This window comes from Gambusia affinis, linkage group LG06 (assembly GCF_019740435.1).
Source record: "Gambusia affinis linkage group LG06, SWU_Gaff_1.0, whole genome shotgun sequence".
Taxonomy (NCBI): Eukaryota; Metazoa; Chordata; class Actinopteri; order Cyprinodontiformes; family Poeciliidae; genus Gambusia; species Gambusia affinis.
Window position 1 is genome coordinate 19,989,985 of NC_057873.1, and position 21,102 is coordinate 20,011,086.

Genomic DNA, 21,102 nt, shown 5'->3' on the forward strand with positions numbered 1-21,102 from the left:
GTTTGGGCTTTTAATTATTTAATTCAGTCTTTCATTTTTAGCATACAGCATAAATGTTTTTTTGGGTTTTTTTTTTTAAATGTTTATGTTTTCATCAGCTTTGGAGCTGGTTCTTTGCTGATCCATACTGAGGTTAAACTGGTTTCACAGTGAATTGTAAGACCGGTGTTCAAGCAGTGACCACTTTGTGTAAAGGCTGGAGTCCTGGTATTTGCAGGGCTTTTGCTGAACATTTTGAAATTTTTTTGTTTAAACGGAACAAAGATCCCAAACATACATTTAAACTGGTTTTGGAATGGATAAAGCAGGCAATGTTTTGAATGGGAGTGAATTGAGCCCCATTTAAAAGTTATGGACTGCTTAAAAACTGTCCCATGAAGTGATTGATCCATCATGCCTCTTGTCTATCATACAGGCCTTTGTGGGAGCAGTCCTATGATCATGTGCCCAAAGAATGAGGTCATTCAGGTTGAATATCCTGAATGACAACAACATGTAATGGTGTGTGATGTTTATTTGGACTGCCATGGTATTTTTGACACAAAAGTTGAAACAACCTAAACAAATCCTAGATGAAATGGTGCTGCCTTTTGACATCTAAATTTCAACTTGAGGCTGTAAATAACATCAGTAAATTACAGTTTGATTACTGCAAAAACAGTAGGCCCAGCTTCCCCATGCACTGATCTTCTACTTTAAATACAGTGTTGCTTTGTGAAGACCAAATCATCCATGTGCCACCCAGTGTTACCCAGTGTTACCCAGTCTTACAATGCACAACATTTGACTTGTGGAAGACAATCACATCAAAGTCAATGATAAAAAAATTGACTGACAACAGTATTCGTCCAGAAGAAGAGGTGACACACTCCCTTTTATTGAAGTTTACTGTACGCATGACGTAGTCGAAACTGCAACATGATCTTTGACTTGCACCACTTGTCTTGTTCAGGATCATATAATCGGGTCAAATCGGTTGACATCAGCTAATCCGTTTCTATGTTTCTGCTGATATGGTAACAAGCCTAAGCAAACACAATGAATGTCCGTCTTGCATTTCTAGTTTTGCTTTATTTGTCTCTCTAAGGTAGAGTGATTAATTTATTGTAGCTGTCGTCATCAGAACTCTACGCCAACGAGTTGTAAATGTCCCAACTAAAACAGAGACCAAAGGTGGATAAATGGATCTACGCACCACTGCTAAACTGTTAATGCTCTAAGACTTTGATCCAGGTACTAGAAGGGTTGAATAAAGCTCTTCCATTAAATCTATAATAATCACAAATCCCTGGGGAATGAAGTGTTGCTTACCAAATGATAAAGAAATAATTTTTAAAATGAAAATGCTGCAGTGCATTAGTGACGATGCTTGGAGCAGACATATGGTGTGTCACAGATTGCTACACAATTGGAGTATTTCTACATTTTGGTAAGTCAGTAACAGGATAAATAATGTTGTATTTATTTGATTGTTACTTCCAACTGGTAAAAACTCTCAAGAGCAAAACATCTTTTTCATAATTCCTCTTTGTAATTTGATGTGTACGCTTGAATATGGTAGTGCTCTGATGGAATCCATGACTTTCTTAAATTGTATTATAAAACCCACCCTTAGCACACACATTCATAAGTTTATCCCTGAAGAGAGTCTCTTGGTTTTTACAGTCTCTGTGTCAGATGAAGTATTACTTTGAATGCAAGCAGATTAGTTTAATTGAGCTAATGATGCCACAAGAGTGCATTAATACCAGACGAAAATGTTTTCAGGATATTGTAATCACACTGTGGGTTACTTAGGATCATCAATAATCCATTACTTTGTTTAAAGAACAAGTACGGTAGGTTATTTGTCATGAAAAGCCAATATGAACGAAGCTCTAAAACTACATCCCATCTGAAAAAGGCTCCCTGAGAGACACAGTGTGTTGCCACCCTCTGCTGATGGTCTAAACTCACTGCAGGTTTTAAATAAGTCCAATTGGACACCATGGTTTTCTGAGAGCAGACACAACATCTACAGAACCTACCAAAATCAATGTGTTTACATCCCCACTGGCCTTTGCACAGTTATTTACTCTGTTTTACTCATGAACAACTCATAATTGTGCTGGACTGATCTATTGTATTGTAAATAGTCTGTTATTTTTTAATGACAATGCACATGCACATTATGTATGCAAATCATCGTACTCAGTTGCATATTTTGGATTGTGAGCATAATATTTCTATTTCTAATAATTGCATTGTATTTACGTCATAATCTTGAACAGTATATTGTTATTACTGTTCTTGTTTTGTATATTTTCTCAACACTTTTAGTGATGTTGGCATTGCTGTTACCCCTGAAATTTCCCCTCTGTGGGATTTTATTTTCAAATTATGTCACGTTACAACAACAAACTTCAATGTTTTATTTATTTATTTGTGTGAGAGTCCAACACAAAGTAGTGCAAGGTTGTGAAATGAGAAAACAATAAAACAGTTTTCAAAAATGTTCACACAAAATGTGACATGCATTTGTGATCAACCACCTGAGTTAATACTTTGTGGAACAACCATTTGCAGCTGTGACATTCTGCAAAACCTTTAGGCTATGTTTCTACCGTTTTGGCAAACTTATTTTTAACCCATTTTGTTTTGCGAAAGACTTCCCCCAGTCCTCAGGCCCCCCTGCTCTGCATGTTTTAGATGTGCCCCTATTTCAGAGCAGCTGATCCAAATGATTGTGGTGCTAAATCACTGAATGGTTTAGCACCACAATACATTAAAGATCTGCTGCTGTTGTATCAACCTTCCAGACCTCTCGGGTCTTCTGGTTCTGGTCTGCTCTGCATCCCCAGAACCAGAACCAAACGAGGAGAAGCGGCATTTAGCATCTATGCACCAAAAATCTGGAACAAACTTCCAGAAAACTGTAAAACAGCTGAAACACTGACTTCCTTTAAATCTCAACTAAAAACCCACTTGTTTAGAGTTGTATTCAAAACGTAATCAATTGCAAATTTATTGACGGAATCTGACTATGTTGTGTTTTTATTGTTGATTCTATGTTGCATTGTATTTTTGTGTTTGATTTGATGTAAAGCACTTTGAAATGCCTTGCTGCTGAAATGTGCTATACAAATAAAGTTTTGATTTGATTGATTTGATTTGATTACCTGTTCTGCAGGCATCAAGTACTGCAGAAGCCTGTTAATCACTCATAGATTCAATCCAGGTGTGTGGCAGCAGGGAAACACCAAAAACATGCAGGGCAGGGGGGCCTGAGGACCGGAATTGAGACACACTGTCCTAAGGTCAATGTATGGTTTGCGTAGCCCAGGGGTGCCCAAAGTCGGTCCTTGAGGGCCGGCATCCTGCATGTTTTAGTTCTTTCCCTGGTTTAACGCACCTGGATCAAATGATGGCTCATTAGAAGGCCTAAGAAGAACATTGACATGCTGAAAAGGTTGTTGGTTCTACCATGGAGAGAACTTAAACATTCAGGATGCTGGCCCTCAAGGACTGACTTTGGGAACCTTTGTGTGTAGCCCCTGCGTTTTAAGTATCTCTAGCTAGGAATTACTCCATGCCTAACCAGAAGTGCCTGAAGAATGTGATTTTAATTGAATCCCAGATTGAAATACAACGAAATTAGATCTAATTTGTCCATTATAGCCATTGTAATAATAATAATAATTGTTATTAAGTTGTGGCCACGATTTTTATTTTGTCCCATATCACCAAATGAACTCTGTAAATTACACTGCTGCACAACTGTGTGCTATGTAAAACAAATAAGTAACTAAATAAGCCGCCGCCTTAACATTGTCTCACATGGATGACGTTTCTGTTTACTAAGGAACTGCCCCCCTGGCTTCGTTGTAGCATTTTTTTTTCTAACCAAATATTTAAACAACTGCTTACCAGCCAGGTACGGCAGCTCTCTATACTGTTTATACACATTACTTAGACTGAAAACACGCTAAGTCCTTGTGTTGAGAGTTTAAACAAACGCTGAAGTTGATCCGTTGAGACGGCATGACAGTTTAGCTTGTTGCTCCACGTAAGAGCTAACTAGCCACCTGCTAACCAGTTAGCTAAACAGTGTCAACTCTCGAAATCTGGCTCTGCTTTTAAAGCTGCTTACTGGTTGTTGTTCCATCTCTAGAGTAGCATGAAATAAACAGCGAAATAAATGCAGGAGTTTTTGTTTAAAGTGACTAATATCGTGAGACGACGGTTAATCTGTTGACAGGTGAGCAGCATGTTGGATAGTAGCAATGAATGTTCATTCTGTTATATTTGGTAGATTCACTTGTCTCTTTATGTTTCACATAGAAAACCTTCAAATGTATTCAATAACGGGTTCATCTAAGCAGTATTTTGTGACGGTGTTCGTTTTTGTCAGCTCCCATCAAATGCTTTATTAGTTAATATCGGTAAACTCGGTGCTAACGGCAGCATTCTTATAGTAATTGCTCAGAACATGAAGTATAAAGTAAATCACTGTCACCATCTCAAATTGACTTACGATAATTTCCCTTTTTTAAATAAGAAAAGTCCAAACCTTTTGAGCATAATATGAAAACACATTTGTCAAGGTTGTCACCTACTTGCAAGATATTCGTAACCTTGAAAATGTGTTAAATTGCAACCACAAACTTGACTGTTTTATTTTGTTTTGTTTTATTTAATGTGCTCAACCAACAGAAGAGGGTGAGTCATTGTGAAGTGGAAGGAAAATTATACACGGCTTTACAAAATAATTGTAGTGTGTCATTTTACATGCTAATCTCATATGTAGTCTCACTACAGACACAACTTTGCTCAAAATGCTAAAATTAACAGTGATGGAATCACAGATGAGAAAGAGGAATGAAAGGAATGTTGCGACTGAGATTCACATCACAGGATTTCAATGTTACAACCTTGATGCAATCAAAATGTAGCTTCTTGGCCTCCATGCAAAACATGTTTACTGGAAAACTAACACTGAATACACCACTCGGAGGTAAAAAAAAAAAAAGGCCTCATCATGATGCAGGTCAGAGTCGATAGAAAGATGAACAGAGTTAAATGTGGAACAATCCTGGAAAAAGACCTGTTAGAGGTTGTAAGAGTTGAATGGAAGTTCACCACGAGAGGCTGTGATAACATTAACATGACATCTGGACCACAGTATTTATTCATGTGCTCATTTAATTTAGGGGTGTCAAACTCATTTTCGTTTTGGGCCCTCTTAAGGGGCCGGTTGTTCCAGAATGTATTGATAAAACTTGTTCACAAACTTTAAAATATCAATGAATTCTAAAATATCATTGAACATCTTTTCAGTCCCTCCAGGATTTTGTGATTCTTTTTGTGATTTATTTTTTTTTGCAATAAAAATCAAAGTGTTTGTGGTACTAATTTGAAAATGTTTGCAACAGTTGTGCTTATTTATGACAGTAAATGTAACTTTTATTACTCGCTGAATAGATCATGGACTATAATCTGACATCAATTAAGGCTGAGACAGCTGTTTTGATACAAGTAAGAAAGTTTTTGACAATTTTTGAGAAAAATCTCCAATAAACTCCCAATTATTAGCGCAAAGAATTGCAGGGATTTGTTGATTTTACGTGAATTTCCACAAGAATTCTCAAGAAACTGTAGGGACTGATTGATATAATTTGGCAGTAAATCGATAAAAACTGCATTGATTTGATTGGCAACATATTTAAGCTCACTTAGTGTTTAGTCTAGAAACTTAGAGGGCCGCATAAAAAGCTATGCCAGGCTGGATTTGGCCCACGGGCCTTGAGTTTGACTCGTGTGATTGATTTGATCAATATTTGCTCTTTCTGCATTGCTCCTAAAGGCTGGGATCTTAGATGGAGTGAGTGTTGAGCCCCAGTGAGATGACTGACCAGGGCAACAACAATCACAACATCTCCTGCAACCCCTTCGCTGCCCTCTTCACCTCACTGGCTGATGCCAAGGAGTTTGCATCAAGCCAAAACCTGCAACCGCAACCTTGTAAATCACCATGTGAGTAGAGTTAAAAGACAGTCTATTACAAAATCCACACACTGAATGTACAGTTCAGAACTGTTTGTTGCCATGTGCCTTTCTGATGTGTTATTTCTGCATAGAAGTTGGGTAAAGGTAATAAACATGTTTTTATGTATTTATTTTGGAGGATAAAAGACATTGTTTCGTCCTTGTCGTCTCAGTGAAACAGTTTTAGCTGAACCTCTGTGGACCTTCAGTGCATAGAGGTTTTGTTTAGTATTCCTCTACTTTTAAGAGATGTTAATTGTTTTGACCTTGCTGGGTTCCTCAGTTCATCTCTGCCGTTTCTTCATAAAAATAAAAAAAGTCACAGCAGGTTTTAGCAAAACGCCTGCAGCATATGTTGTTTATGCCAGTTGTTAAGTGGTAATAACAATCCAGACTAATCCAATGAAGTCCCAGGTTTTATAATGTAATTTCATCAACTGGCAAAAGTTTAATTTATTTACTACCTTTTTTTACTGTACAGTTACCTGACTGGAGGAATATTTGGGTTTTATTACATTTTTAAAACTGTTTATTTATTTAATGACCTATTTCCTTTACATACACACAATTTGCATAAATGGATTTGAAGCTTTTAACGATTCATTTGAGCTGTTTTGTTTCCCGGTGTGAAAGTATTGTACATGGTGCAATTTCAGTGAATTATATAAGCAGGAGTCGTACGCACGGGTTTCAGTCTATTGTGCATTTTCTCTTATCTACATAGGAACAGGCTAAATATATACACATTTACCAATATTTGCTTAAATTGTCCTTCACCAAGTCTCAGAGAAACTGATTTTGTTCAAATATCAATAAGGTTCTTGCTAGATGGTCACAACTTTTATTAGCAGGGTTGTGAAGAGCAGTTGGTTTTCTACTACAATTTCAATGGGTTTGAGCTTGAGGCCATTCAGAAAGCTTTATGTTACCCTTCCTTATCCATTTCCAAACAACATTTAATTTGTGTTTGGTTAATAGGGCCAATGTTTCAATCGTCATATTGACTGATATTAGGGTTTTGAAGCTGATTTAAATCTGTGGAAGAAACAAAGTATTAGGGTGATGGCAAGGAGGCCTTCCAACCTCAAAGAGATGGAGATACCAGCAGAAACATCCAAAAAGTTGGTCAGCAGTTAATGCCAATAAAGATTTTTCCATTGTGAATGGTATAATAAATTTGTCACATGCCATTTCTTATTTGAATGCAAGTTTAAGTGTAAGTTTATTTATTTATTTTTATCTAGATTTATACTGATTTTGCACAGTTTTCTTAGCTTTTGGGAGATTTTGTGTTGTTCTCTATCAGAAACAAACTTCTTGGTTGAATGAAAGTATCTTTTACTGCCTGAGGTGTGAATAATTTTGCCACTCCACAGCATTACACTGCCCCCACCAGAAGCTTTTTTTGGCATTAGTTTAGAGGATTCGACATGTTTTTCATTGGCACAACCCACATAATCAACTGTGCTGCTTAACCCCACAAATGTATTTTTTTTAATAAACAGGTTTTCTAAAGGTATCAAATTTATTGCCATTGTCACAACAAATAATAACCAGCCAAACAGAAATGTGTGACTTTTTTGCAGAGTTTATGTGATGCTCTTAAAGTATAAAGTCACATATCATAAACTCTTGAAGATTAAGAGGTTAATTACTAATAATTTAAGCTTCCAAAGTCAGTACAATCTTTTCACGTGACCTCGCTCTGCCTGCTGTCGCAGCGGAGGAGTCGGGAGGAAGCCACTCAGAGTCGGAGGCCTCCGTCTCTGACAGCGTCGACGACAACGACTCCGTAGCAGAAATCAGTCGCTCCTTCCGGTCCCGGCAGGAGCTTTGTGAACAGCTCAATGTCAACCACATGATCCAGAGAATATTTCTAATCACGCTTGATAACAGTGAGTACAAGCTGATTATTTTGAGATAAAATTTGCTGGGCTAAAACACTCGCAGCCTGGAGTTCTGATATTGTGATGAGTATGTTGTGTTTTCAGAGGGTCAATGCTGTCTGGCAGCTTTTAAAATGCATTTGGCTTTAAGGTGACAGCAGTTGGTAAAATCGTCTAGTATTTGGAAGATATGTTTTATCCAAAAACAAAGGGGTTCTTAGTAAGTAGTGTGTCTTATTTGGTATTAACTGTAGCAGTATCTCAGGGAACTCCTTGGTTCTGAAATTTAACGGTTGCTGAAGTAAATTGTTCTCAGTCGATGATTTTCCAACTGAGATGAGACAAGTCTGCAGATGGAGTTAAAAAGTAAATCAATTGAATATTACCAGTAAAAGATGTTTTCCCTGGAGGTATTTCTTTCACATGAAAAGCACAGTTGAAAGCTAGAGGCTTTGCTGATGACAAGACTGATCATAAATACTTGCAGGATCTGTTTTGCTCTGGGGACGTTCTTGGATGCAGTTCATTATCTTTTAAAAGCCAAACTTGCCAGGCAGAAATGAGTCACCGCACTTACAGACGACACAAAGACCTCCACCGCTGCATGGCTTTGCTGTGAGCTGGCTGGGCCTCTCATCACGCAGACTGTTCAAAAAATGAGTCATGATGTTCAGAAAATGTATTATAGAACCTCCAACTCCCCCCTCCCAATGCTGCCTGCGCTCCACACACATTTCCTGCACGAGTGAGTCTTCACCTCTGTGTTGTAAATAGATGCTGTGCTTTTGGTTCCTTTGTGTTTTATTGTTAATTTAATAAAAAAAAAAATTTCCATTTTATTTCTCCGAAGAGTTTTTGCTGCACTAGTGGCCCGTATTTTTGCGACAGTAGGCAGACAGGAAAGAAGGCGAGGAGAGGGGGAAGACATGTGGCAGAGGTCGTCGGGGTCGGGAGTCGATCCCGCGACATCCGCGTCGAGGACTAAGGCCTCCAAACGTGGGGCGTGCTGACCCCCTGCACCACCACAGCACGCCCCACCCTTTGTATTTTATATCAGGAGTCCCTTTCACCACAACCCAAAGATACTGGACCGGATGGAGTTCTGACAACCCAAGCATGGATGGACCCATGATTTGTTACTAGACTAAATTGACTTTTTTGAGCTTTATATTATGTTAGGATGTTATTCCCTCATCAAAAACACACCTGAAGTCATTTCCTGTTCCAGGCAGACAGGACTAGCGTTGGGTGTTGGCTTCTGCTGCTGCTGGAGCTACTTCTCCTCCAGGTCTCCTCTTGTAAACAGTCGTTCTTTGAGCTAGTGAAACCTTTCTATCTTCTCAAACCAGTTTGCTGTTCTCTGACATTTGATATCAACAAGGATTTTTTTTTGTCCACAAAACTGCAGACCTGTTTGGCTCATTCTCTGTAAACCAGAGAGATGTTCAAGGCCTCTTGAATCCCACATTTCAATGCCTGAATGAGTTGATCTGCTGCCATAATAGCTAATAAAAAGGCCAGTCGGTGTAGCTTATTATCGGGCTGGGGGTAGATTTGATTTACTTCAGGAATAAAATTGTATTTTTCTTGTTTTATTCTTTACTTTATGTCAAGTTTAAAATATATCAAATATTTTCATTTTGGGATTTCTTTTTTTCACTCCAGGCGACCCCAGCCTGAGAGGAGGCAATGGGATCCCTCCTCGATGCGTTTTCCTGGAAGAAATGGCTGCAGCTCTGGACGGCCAGGATTGGCTGGACAGGAACAACGTAGAGCAGGTTAAACAACCATGTTAAACATTATAGGTAGCACAATTTGTAAATATATGTTTTTTATTCCAGCATGACTGCAGCTGTTTCATTTGAAATTTCTGGTTTATTCCCAGCTTTTCTTTTTAACTATTATTGTGCTTTTATTTGTCACCTGTTTGCAGTTGTAGACCAGGAACTACCTTACTGAGGGACAAAAAAACTCTATTCCATTCTAGTCTAGTCATTATTATATATCCTTTTGGTAGTTTGTCATGAATTATTGACAAAAGCCACAGAAAATATCATATGATCTAATTAGAGCCTGCTGAGTTGTCGGCTCCGATTTTCTCAATTTTGGGAAATCGTAATCAGCCGTTACTTACATGTGCAGCCAATTTTATCCACCGATTTACCTCTGCAAAGGTTCAAAAGTCAACAACTGTCCTCTTCTGCTGTGCTGTGATAGAGGTTTGACTGACAGGCCGGCCCACCAGGTCATGTCTGCATGTTTATAGTTAATAATCATCACCCCATTGTTGCTAATTGACGACTTTCTTGCCATGTTTAGCAACATTTCAGGCATAAAAATTAGTGCTAGCATTTTTAAAGATTGGTAATTGATGATGAGCCAGAAAACTGCAATCGGTGCACCCCTAAATCATATATTATTTTGTAAAAAATGTTTAAGCAGCAATCTACTTCCAATGATTTTGATTCAGTTTACAGAGCATTTCATTTTGTAACAATGTCTTTTGCCTTAGAAACATGAATGAAATGAGCTCAGAGGTGTTTTTACTTCCCCTTTAGGCTCTGTTTAACCGCCTTCTGCTCCCGGAGCCAGGAAACCATCTCATCTACATGACCTCCTGCAGTGCCGTGAACCTGTCGGCTGACCGGGACGCTGGAGAGAAATGTGCCATCCCTTACCTCTTTGCTTCTTACCAGAGGGCAAAGGAGGAGGTGCTCTTTTTTTTTTCTTTAAAGAATCCTCAAACTCTTTGCAGCAACTGGAGCATAAGCATCACCCATCTTCCAAAGTAACTTGATGAATTCCTTTTTGTCTTTGCACCAGTTGACAAAAGTCCCAGAAAAATTACATTCATTTGCCGTACGCTGCAAGAACCTGACAGTGTCCAACGCGCGCACCGTTCTGCTCACCCCAGAGATTTACGTCAACCAGAACGTCTACGAGCAGCTTCTTGACCTGTGGCTTGAAGGTTTCAGAGCAGCACGTAGGTCCATCTTTGGAGTTAAGAGTCCTGACTGTATCAGTTTTACTTTCATCTTCATCTGTGCTCAGTAAAATATTCTTTCCACACACTCCCTGGTGTTTCAGGGCCTGAGGAGGTGATTCAGTTTCTGGAGGAGGTCATTGGTGGCATACTCTCTGACCAAGAGGTGCGAACCTTTGAGGAGGTGATGGTTCCGGTCTTTGATATCTTCCAGGGGCGCATCAAAGACTTGGACCTTTGCCAGCCTCTGCTCTACGACTACCTGGATGTTCTCCTCTATTTTTGTCACAATAAGGATATCGCCAAGGTCAGAAGACAAAACCAGGCGTGTAATCTGAGCCACATTTTCACAAGGCCGTCCGTTAGTATCATCCTGTCTGTTCCTGTTTGGTGTTTGCAGGTGTTGATGGAGCACATTCAGCCCAAAGACCCAGCTAATGGTCTGCAGTACCAGAACAGCCTGCTGGGGGTGATTTTGAACATATCCTGCTTGCTGAAAACCCCAGGGGTTGTAGAGGGGCATGGCTACTTCCTGAACCCTTCTCGCTCCAGTGCCCAGGAGACAAAGGTCCAGGAAGCCAACATTCACCAGGTATACGGCCATAATCAGTTTGTTTTGTTGGAATCTTTACGAGAAGGAAACTAACCTTTGCCTTCTTCTTGTTGCAGTTTATAGGTCAACTTCATGAAAAACTGTACCAGATCTTGAAGAGTTTGCTGCAGCGGTCCAGTGAGACGCGCCACCTGCTGCTGACCTGGCTGGGCGGCTGTCTGCAGGCGAACGCAGGTCGTGCTAAGATATGGGCCAACCAGGTGCCTGAGCTCTTCTTCCAAATGTACGCCTCCGATGCGTTTCTCCTCAACCTGGGGGCCGTTCTGCTGAAGCTGTGTCAGCCGTTCTGCAAGCCCCGTTCACCCAAGCTGCTAGCCTTCGACCCGACATACTGCACTCTCAAAGAGCTGAGCGAAGATGACCGGCGTAATCGCAACGTCCACGCAAGAGGTCAAGGTTTTCATACTCTGCCTCTGGAGCTTTTTCACATTCATGTCACGTCACAACAACAAACTTTAATGGATTTAATTGGACCTGCACAACAAGCACATAATTGTGCCATAGGATGAAAAAGATGCAACACATATTTACACCAAAACACACATCAGGCAAATGTGACCCAAATCCACTTTTTTTGTCACCTATTCCTGACATTTCACGGCAGTTCAAACAGCCCAATTCTGATCTTTTCATCCCACAACATCTGTGCCTCTTGCATATGTGGTACTAATTTGAATACTTAATCGGTTGTTTTCAAAGCATATGCAGCGTAAACGGTCATGTCGCATTTTATCGACACCAGAAGAATTAAGAATTTAATGGTAAGAAGTTTGTGTCAGTGAAGCATTTCACAATCTCCTGGCCCTGCTTAAACCATTCACACACACACAAGTGTAGTTGACATCTCATTTAATTAGTCATTTGAACAACCACGCAAAGAAAACAATATGTACTTCAGCTGTTAGAAGTGATCATCAAGACCTGCTGTGTGAACACAGCCAAACACACTCGCATTCACACAGTCAGGTCATTTGGGGTAAAAATATTTCAAAAGTCACATATCTGTTTTTGTTGGTCCATTTATTACATGTAATCTTCTCTCATAAAACACATAAAGGTTTGTGGATGTAAAGTTACAAAATATGAAAAAGTTCTAGGGATCTGAATATTTTGTAAAGCACTTTATGAATTTGTTTTGGTGTAGCGGAGTCCTGTAGCTTTTGAAGGAACAATTGTTACCATTAATACTAATTACCAAGCAAATATTCCTTTTCCAGGTCTTGAGAAGGAGACCTGCTTGATCCCTTTGCCCCCTCAGCAGCAGGTGGAGTCTGCACGAACCTTCACCCTGCTGACTGAAAACCTCGTCTTCACACAGCTCACCCTGCATCTTGGCTTTCACCGGTACGAAAAACTTAACAGCATCTTACAACAGCAATTTCCCAATTTTAGAGAAAACGCTTTCTTTTTTTCCTCTTTCTGTATTAAATCCTGTACTTGTGTGGCATGTGTGTGTGTGTGTGTATGTGTGTGCGTGTGTGTGTGTGTGTGTCCGCCCAGACTCCACGAGCAGATGGTCAAGATGAACCAGTCACTCCATCGGCTCCAGGTGACCTGGCAGGACGCCCAGCGCGCGGGCAGCCCGCTGTCCGAGCAGCTCCTGGAGCAGTTTGAGCGTCTGATGATCGTGTATCTGTCGACCAAAGCTGCCATGACGCAGCCCGCCATGCTGCACTGTTGCCTTAACCTGCAAGCTTCCACTGCTGCTCTGCTTGTTCAGCTGAGCATGGGAAACCACGGGCCCGAACATGTAGCACTCAGCTTTCCCCTGGCGCCCGTGCACAACACCATGCTCTGCTACGTACCAGGTATGTCAGAGTCAGAGGGTTGGCTGAGGAATAATATCGGAAAGGCCAGCCCTGTGAGGAATTTTAAAATGGTTGCAGCTGTTCGTGGTTAGTTACTCATAACACGTTCAATGAGTAAAGCCGAAAGTCCCTGAACACAACAGCCGTGAGTAAACCTGGACTATTTTTTATTTTCCTCAGAGTTTTTTGCAGAAAACCTGGGAGACTTCTTCATCTTCCTGCGCCGCTTTGCAGACGAGATCTTGGAGTTCTCCGCGGAAAGTCTGGAGCAGATCCTTAACTTCATAACTGTCTTCATGGGAAACGTGGAGAAGTACGTGACGACTATTTTATTGTTCGATTATCCCGACGATTAATTTGTGAATCACATTTGAAGAAATTGCCACGTTCTGCAGATTTTTCATGTAACCACTAAAGCTTATTTTACATAAAAATACAAATAATTAAAAATAGTAATTCCCTTTCAAATAAGAAAACCACAGTTTCCTTGCCTAAAATGCAACAAGATTCTTATAGTGAACACTTGATCATCTGTAGCAAAGGGTGCATCTGCAGCTAAATAGATCCTTCTAACATAAACGTGTGGAAAGCTCAGGCGTTTCTGCTTGACTTGGCATCAATACAATCTACAGCTGATTTATTGAATGTTTTATAGGTTAACTGATTAATAATTGGATGCAAAAGGTGCCTATTAAGAGATTTTTACAGATTCTGGACAAGTTGATTCTGTGTGTGATAGTTTCAGCCCTATATTTAGCTTTCAACTTGTTTCTGTGATCCCCCATGTTTGAAATGTGAACCAGGATGAAGAATCCCCATTTAAGAGCAAAGCTTGCAGAAGTGTTGGAAGCCGTGATGCCTCACATGGAGCCGCTGGCTCCTGGTGCTGCTCAGCCCAACGTTTTCCAGAGGGAGAATGTTTTCTGCTCCTACGCCCATGCACCTCAGCTGGCTGAGGCCCTCATCACTGTGTTTGTCGACATTGAATTTACAGGTGGGGGAAAGTTAATTTCCTAAGGTTAAATTTGTCCACGTCTTTTGTCTAGCGGAACCGTCTTCTGATATTGTATTTCCGTCATTGCTACTGATTTTAAACAGTTATTTAAGACTACGATCACATTAGCCTCGTCTTAAAAGACAGGTCAGAGCTGGAAACAAGATCTGGATCAAAGCTGGATGTTTCACATAATCTGTGGGATTGGATTAATTGTGCGGGTTTACCTGTGAGTTCTACTGGAAAGATGAGAATCTGCTTGGTGTGAAACAAGTAGAGTTTTAGCTCGTTAACTTTTCTTTTCATTTTTACCCAGGTGACCCTCATCAGTTTGAACAGAAATTCAACTACAGGAGACCGATGTATCCGATTCTGAAGTACATGTGGAGCAAAGGCAGCTATAGAGAGAGCATCAAGGTGAATAAACAAAAAATGTCTGAACCTCAGCTGTCTCAATGCCTTGCATTTGTATGTGAAAGGATCGGCATTGCTTTATAACTTGACACCTGGATGTTTTTTGACTTTGAAGTGTCCTTGCATGATTTCCAGTTTGGTTGTTTTGCTGTCCCAGTATAGCATCATTAAGCCCCGTAGTTGACGTTGCACAGAATATTGCCAGCTGATCCAAACATAGCAAGCTAAATCCGGTCTCATTCACTTCAGTAATTAAAGAAAATAGGAAAGGCGAACATCATGGTTGGGATAACACCATGAAAATAAGCTTTAACTGTTCATAACAGACATTGGTGTGAAGCTTTCAAAGATAATGCAGAGTTGATGATCTGGCCGGCTTTTAACTTGAAAATGAACTCATTATTTATTTTGTAATTTTAAGGTTAATTCCAGAGGAATAAAAACCTTAACCAAGAATAAGCAAAGGGATGCAAAAGCATCTTCTAGTTCAGTGATGCTTTCTTAAATTTTTCAATGTTCTAAACACACTAAAAAGTAATAAAGATGTTGGTTAAATGGGAGTATGAATTAAAATGTTTCTAATTCCATGTAAGATTATATGCTTTTTTTTTTTTTTTTTAATGCTTGTTTCAGCATTTGGCAAACTATGCATCCGAGAACCTGGAGGCCATGAACCCCCCTCTGTTCCTCAGGTTCCTCAACCTGCTCATGAATGACGCCATCTTCTTACTGGATGAGGCTATTCAGGTGGGACTGACGGAAAATCAATTCTCAATATACAACACATGAAAACACATTTATCCCTCGTGTTTAATATATACTGGGAACCCCAGTCATCAGTTGTGATGTCGGAATAACTAAACTCAGTTTTTATTTTGGTTTTTCTGTAGTACTTGAGTAAAATTAAGATTCTGCAGCTTGAGCGTGACAGAGGGGAGTGGGAAAGCCTGACCCCTGACGTCCGGAGAGAAAAAGAGTCAAGCCTGCAGATGTTTGGACAACTGGGACGCTTCCACAACATCATGTCCAATGAGACTATCGGCACACTGGCCTTCCTTACCTCAGGTCAGCGAGGACAAATATTCAAATGATAAAAATTTTACCTGAAAATGTTAAGAGACCTGCACCAAACAACGACAGAGAACATTTTATAATTCATTGATCCTTGAATAGTTTAGGTACGTTTAGTTTTTTAGTTTACGTAGCAGGGACAATGTTCTATGAACTTTAATAAAAGATGCTTTGCACCAGACTTAGGTTATGTTAGTTTCCATCTGTAGTCTCAGTGCAAGAGAAAATGTTGTTTTAGAATTACTTTTAAGTATTACAAATATTACAGTTTTTTTTTTTAAAGAATAATGTGTAAAGTAAGACACATAAAACAAAGGGGGCACAGTCAAGTTAAGTTTATACTTCTGGCTACCTCCTTTTTAAATAAATAGTTATTTAAATATATATCATGGTATTTGAAATGTTTATAATGAATATATAAGCCAAATTAAATTAAACATTTACCTTAATTGTCCTTTAGAAAGAAAGTTTTGACATTTTCTTTTAAAATAAAATGTTGCTGCCATTGGCAGTATTCTGGGTTATTGGCACGTTTTTCTTTTTTAGAGTTGGAAAATAATACATTACCTTTTTTAGTTTTTAAGTTTAAACAAATGTTATGGTCACTGGCAGCCCTAAACCCCAATTGGACAGAATCTCGACCCCAGATAAAATACCAACACCAACTGTGAAGAGAGTATTTGTATTGGGGGACATCTCACAGTTACACAGGAATCCATAGCAGCCATTTCAGTCTGTAATGGCTGCTATAGCCACTTATGTTGTTGGGCAAACCCCAGATTAGTTAGATTAGCTAAATGGTGTTTTTGGTCCATAACAGCTTTGGAGAACATGGATGCAAAATCAGGCTGAGATTTTTAAAAATTGATTGTGACACTTACTAATGTGTTCATTTTCTGTTTCAATTATTTTCCTCTAAAACTCACCTAAAAGATGTGTTGGAATTATGTGTGCCCTAGATAATTTATTCTTCTGTGCTTTTGTTCTGTTTCCATCCCTCGCTCAGAGATCAAGGGCATCTTTGTGCACCCATTTCTGGCCGAGAGGATCATCTCGATGTTGAACTACTTTTTGCAGCACCTGGTTGGTCCAAAGATGGGTGCACTTAAAGTCAAGGACTTCAGTGAGTTTGACTTTAAGCCACAGCAGCTCGTTTCTGACATCTGCACAATCTACCTAAACCTGGGGTATGTTACAAAGATTCGTCTGTCATAAATTGATCTGATAAAGTGAAGAATCTCGTAAATGGTTTTGGTTGTTTTCATTGACACTTTGCTGAGCATTAAAATGTTTGTTTTCTCCATGTGGGAGAGATGGATTTCGAAGTGAAACGTTAACTTCTGAGTAAAATTTGAACATGACACGTTTGTCTTTTGCAGTGATGAGGAAAATTTCTGTGCCACAGTCCCGAAGGACGGACGATCGTATTCGCCGACACTTTTCTCCCAGACTCTCCGTGTGCTAAAGAAGATCAACAAGCCTGGCGACATGATTGTGGCGTTTGGACTCCTTGCAGATAAAATTAAGGTTTTTCTTTTTTCTCCTGTAGGATGACAGAAATATTTTTATTTTTCAGTGGTCAGTAAAAAAAGAAAAAAAAAAAGAAAAAAGCAGTAATTAATTATTTATTCATTTATTTCATGGGTCATTTGTTTGTAGTCTCATGCAGACAGGCAGCAACAAGAAGAGGAAACGTATGCAGATGCTCCAGATGAATTCTTGGACCCCATCATGTCCACCCTGATGTCGGATCCTGTTCTTCTTCCCTCTTCTAATGTTACTGTAGATCGTTCCACTATAGCAAGACATCTCCTCAGGTTCGTAGCTTCTGGGGGGGAACACTGTGTCACTCACTTGTTTAAATGACATTTTTACAGTCTTTCCTTTTGTAGATTAGTGATGGGACGACAGTTCATTTGAGTGTATTGAATCTCTAGAATCAGTTCGCTCAAATGATCTGTTCACCGGATCACACAGTTCATTTCTGCAGAGTGAAAGAGTTCCTCTTCCACCATGATCTCCGTACCGCCCTGATCCGTTCACGCTGTGACACGGCACCAATCCAGCCCATTGCGTCGCTCGCTTAGTTTCTACAAGCTAACTGCTAATGTTGTGTCTTGACTCAGGGATTACACAGTCTGAAAATATCCTGATTCATGCTGTATATTAATCTACGGTGCTGATTGTGACAAAATCAGAAACAGAAATTCTACATTTCTGGTAGAATTGAGGTGAAATGTTTTAACCTTTGCTACAATTTTGACCAACATTGTTACCCTGATTCAAATCGGCATCGGCCCATTGTATCACCAGAAGAGCCTCGTTTATACAAATGAGCCATTTAGTGGTTGTTGTTTTAGCCCCAAAAGGCTCAATATTGCTACACATTTTGTTTTCTAACAAAGTCAGAATGATGATATATAAGCTGCTAATTATTTGGATGAAACTGAGGGCTGCTGCAGCTACTTACTGTGGCTATACAAGGAGTTATTGATTTATTTAGTAACTTGATCCACAGACTGGCAGATATTTCTTTCAGACAGTGATCAAATACAAGTTAAAAACAAAAAGAAACTTTATGCTCACAAACAACATTGAGGCAAGCGGTTGCCTCAATGGTCCGCTTGCCTGCTCACTGCTCAAGCAATGTGGCTTCATTATGGCATGAACCGTGTTGTGCCGCAGACAATTCATTCCCTTGATGTAACTACTGAAGGTTGAACTTTCCCTTGAAGCCAGGATTCCCATCCTAGGGCAAACAAAAAATATATATAGAATAGAGACTTTTCTCTTTGGTTGAGGAGAAATCCACTGTATCATCAGCACCAAAAGTTGAAGTGAGAGTTAAGGAGAAAAACGCTTCGTTTGTCTATTAAAAAAGTCACAAATCTTAATGTTGAAAGGATCTGTAATTTATGTTTCATGTTTACATTTATTTTTTAGATTAAGATAAAGTATAATATTTGCCCTTCGCTGCACTGTAAACAATTTTTCTGACATTTAATCAACTCTTACAACTGTGAATGCAGAAATGGAAAATCGAATACTAAAATCGTGACTTCTTGTTATTGCAATGTCCTCTGTGCAGCGACCAAACCGACCCTTTCAACCGCAGTCCTCTCACCATGGACCAGATCAAGCCAAACACGGAGCTCAAAGAGCGGATCTCACAGTGGTTGGAGCAGCACAGGCAGGACAAGCAGCAGCAGGGACCCAGCGGCTAGTCCCACACTGGAACAACAGTGACTTCTCCCTTCGTTGTTTTGCTCCTTTGCTTCAGTGGCAAATCCACAGTATGCTTTCCTCTGTGGATTTCTTCTTACTTCTCTGCTGTAGGCGCTTATTGCATAAGCCCACTCATGCTTAATGGACCCTCTCTGTGACAACAGTCCATGCAAACTTCACTTTAAAATCAATAAACTATAGTTGTGCTCCTCGCAAGGTGCCCACTCGGGTTAACATTCGCGGGATGAGGCTGCTTCTGCTTGTGCTGTTATCGCAGTGGGATTTAGAGCCAGAAGCAGCAGTTCAGTGTGAACCTCCTTTCTGACCTTTTTACAATACAAGGTAAGTATTTTAGACAAGTCATGGGTTAATAACATAGAAACACGAGGTGTTTAACATTTGAAACTGAATTTATCCTTGTGAAGAATACCATGCACTCATCAAGACTCCATACGTTTGCACCTGTTGGTAAAACGTCAATTGGCAGGCTCTTTGTAAATAAAATTGGCAACATGACATAAAACTAAACATTCATTGATTTTAATTGATTAACAATAAAGTTCTACATTTAGGCATTAAAAACCTTAAACGTTGTATTTGTGTTTTAACACAGATTATGAGGAAATTTTTTTAAGTGTATTGATCAGTGTGACTTCAATTTCCTGAATGTGGCGTGGGGGACTCTCATTGGAAAGTCAAACTAAGAGCAACTCAGAATGTGGCCTACGCAAGAGTACATTTTGCTACAGAACAATTGAAAACATAATTTTGAGCTAATTCGCCAGGATTTTTTTTTTTTTTTTATCAGATTCTTCATACTGGGTTTGTGTTCTGTTCATCAACTGCAAGTTATACACTTTCTTCTCAAGAGTACTCCACACAACCACTCAAAAATAATAATAATAATCTAAGTTTTCCTTTAAATATTTTCCTGCTTAAAAAGAAATCTTTCTTATTGGGTGAAAGGGCTTTTTGTAGAATAGTAGAGAGTTTTTCTAAAATTTAAATTTTCAGAGCGTTTGCCAGCTTTTCAAGACAATCTGGCTGACTAGCTTCATGTGTGAAATTATGGATCACCTCTGTCAGACACCTAGCGGTGGTAACAGAGGACTCCTTAGGTGGTCTTGGCCCAGACAGACAGGAAAATGCAATCCAGATTTTATTTTGTGTCATCACTGTAACAGAATCCACTTGCCTGTGTTGTCGTCTTGGATTTGTTTCTCTGACTTGATACAGATTCAAGTTATTTCCATTTACAACCACACTTATTTGAACTAGAAAGCAAAAAAAAGAGCTATTGTTACCCCTTTTCATCCTGTAAAGCAAAACTTACCAGATCATAACCGATGAACCCTTTGAGCACTTTTCCTTTTGGTTTAAATGTAGTGCATTAACATTTGAGCAAACAGTCGATCAGTAGAATTGGTGCCTAAAACGCAGAGCTTTGCTGTAAATCTCAGCAAATGAGTTTCATACCTTTAACATGCACATGCTAATTTGTTTCTGTGAATATTAGCGGCTTTGCAGAAGATTGTTGTAAAAGAAAAGTAGATTTCATCTTGTTTGAGTGTATTGGAGTTAAAGAGCTTTAACTCGAGTAGGAGGTGATACAATGTGAGAAGTGGCTTTGTTGGCATGCTCTAATTCTGTTTTAAATATTTACCATCCTGTTGGTCTCATTGTTTAAATTACAATGCAATACTTTTGGTTTAAATGTGATTTAAAAAAAAATATTTTGGATGTACAGTATGAATAAGAAATAAACTTATGTAAATTATGAGAGACGTTTAGTGATTCTGTGAATATGTCAACTTATTGATATGTGTATGAATAAATTGAGGTTCTATTTTTCAAATACCTTAACATGTAAGGAAACAGAGCAAAAACATTCTACAAATATGTTTAACACAAACTTTCTGTTTGTATTTCTGAAAGTCCTGCACCTCAAAAATCAAGATGTTTAAAGATTTGGGATGAATTTACTGGTAGCACTTTGACACACCGAATGTTTCCCAACTAGACTTTTTAAAAATATTTTAACATTTGTTATTCATATGGTTTTTGGAGTGTAAACTTTAATACAA

At 39.2% G+C, this 21,102-nt stretch overlaps 1 protein-coding gene across 4 annotated transcripts; it reads left to right on the forward strand.

Moving 5' to 3' along the window:
* Positions 1–3,462: 3,462 nt before the first annotated feature.
* Positions 3,463–19,912, forward strand: ube4a (ubiquitination factor E4A (UFD2 homolog, yeast)). Of its 4 annotated transcripts, none has more exons than XM_044120563.1 (20): positions 3,463–4,237; positions 5,843–6,012; positions 7,746–7,919; positions 9,576–9,688; positions 10,469–10,621; positions 10,734–10,893; positions 10,998–11,200; positions 11,294–11,485; positions 11,563–11,896; positions 12,724–12,850; positions 13,007–13,314; positions 13,495–13,627; positions 14,118–14,308; positions 14,625–14,725; positions 15,356–15,469; positions 15,613–15,787; positions 16,800–16,980; positions 17,173–17,320; positions 17,453–17,610; positions 18,882–19,912. In XM_044120563.1, exons 2-20 carry the CDS (start codon positions 5,883–5,885, stop codon positions 19,015–19,017), a joined length of 3,231 nt encoding a protein of 1,076 aa, XP_043976498.1. In that variant the 5' UTR covers positions 3,463–4,237; positions 5,843–5,882; the 3' UTR covers positions 19,018–19,912. The 4 variants fall into 4 exon arrangements, 3 of the variants coding, with proteins under 3 accessions (XP_043976498.1, XP_043976499.1, XP_043976497.1); XM_044120564.1 differs by having other exon boundaries at positions 3,487–3,522; XM_044120562.1 differs by having other exon boundaries at positions 3,581–3,913.
* Positions 19,913–21,102: the final 1,190 nt, after the last annotated feature.

Bases quoted from the DNA above. Each gene is read 5' to 3' on its own strand.
- ube4a (XM_044120563.1), top strand. From the start codon at position 5,883: ATGACTGACCAGGGCAACAACAATCACAACATCTCCTGCAACCCCTTC. The intron at 11,897-12,723 runs GTCAAGGTTTTC...TTCCTTTTCCAG, and splicing joins TCGCAACGTCCACGCAAGAG to GTCTTGAGAAGGAGACCTGC. The intron at 14,726-15,355 runs GTGAATAAACAA...TGCTTGTTTCAG, and splicing joins GCTATAGAGAGAGCATCAAG to CATTTGGCAAACTATGCATC.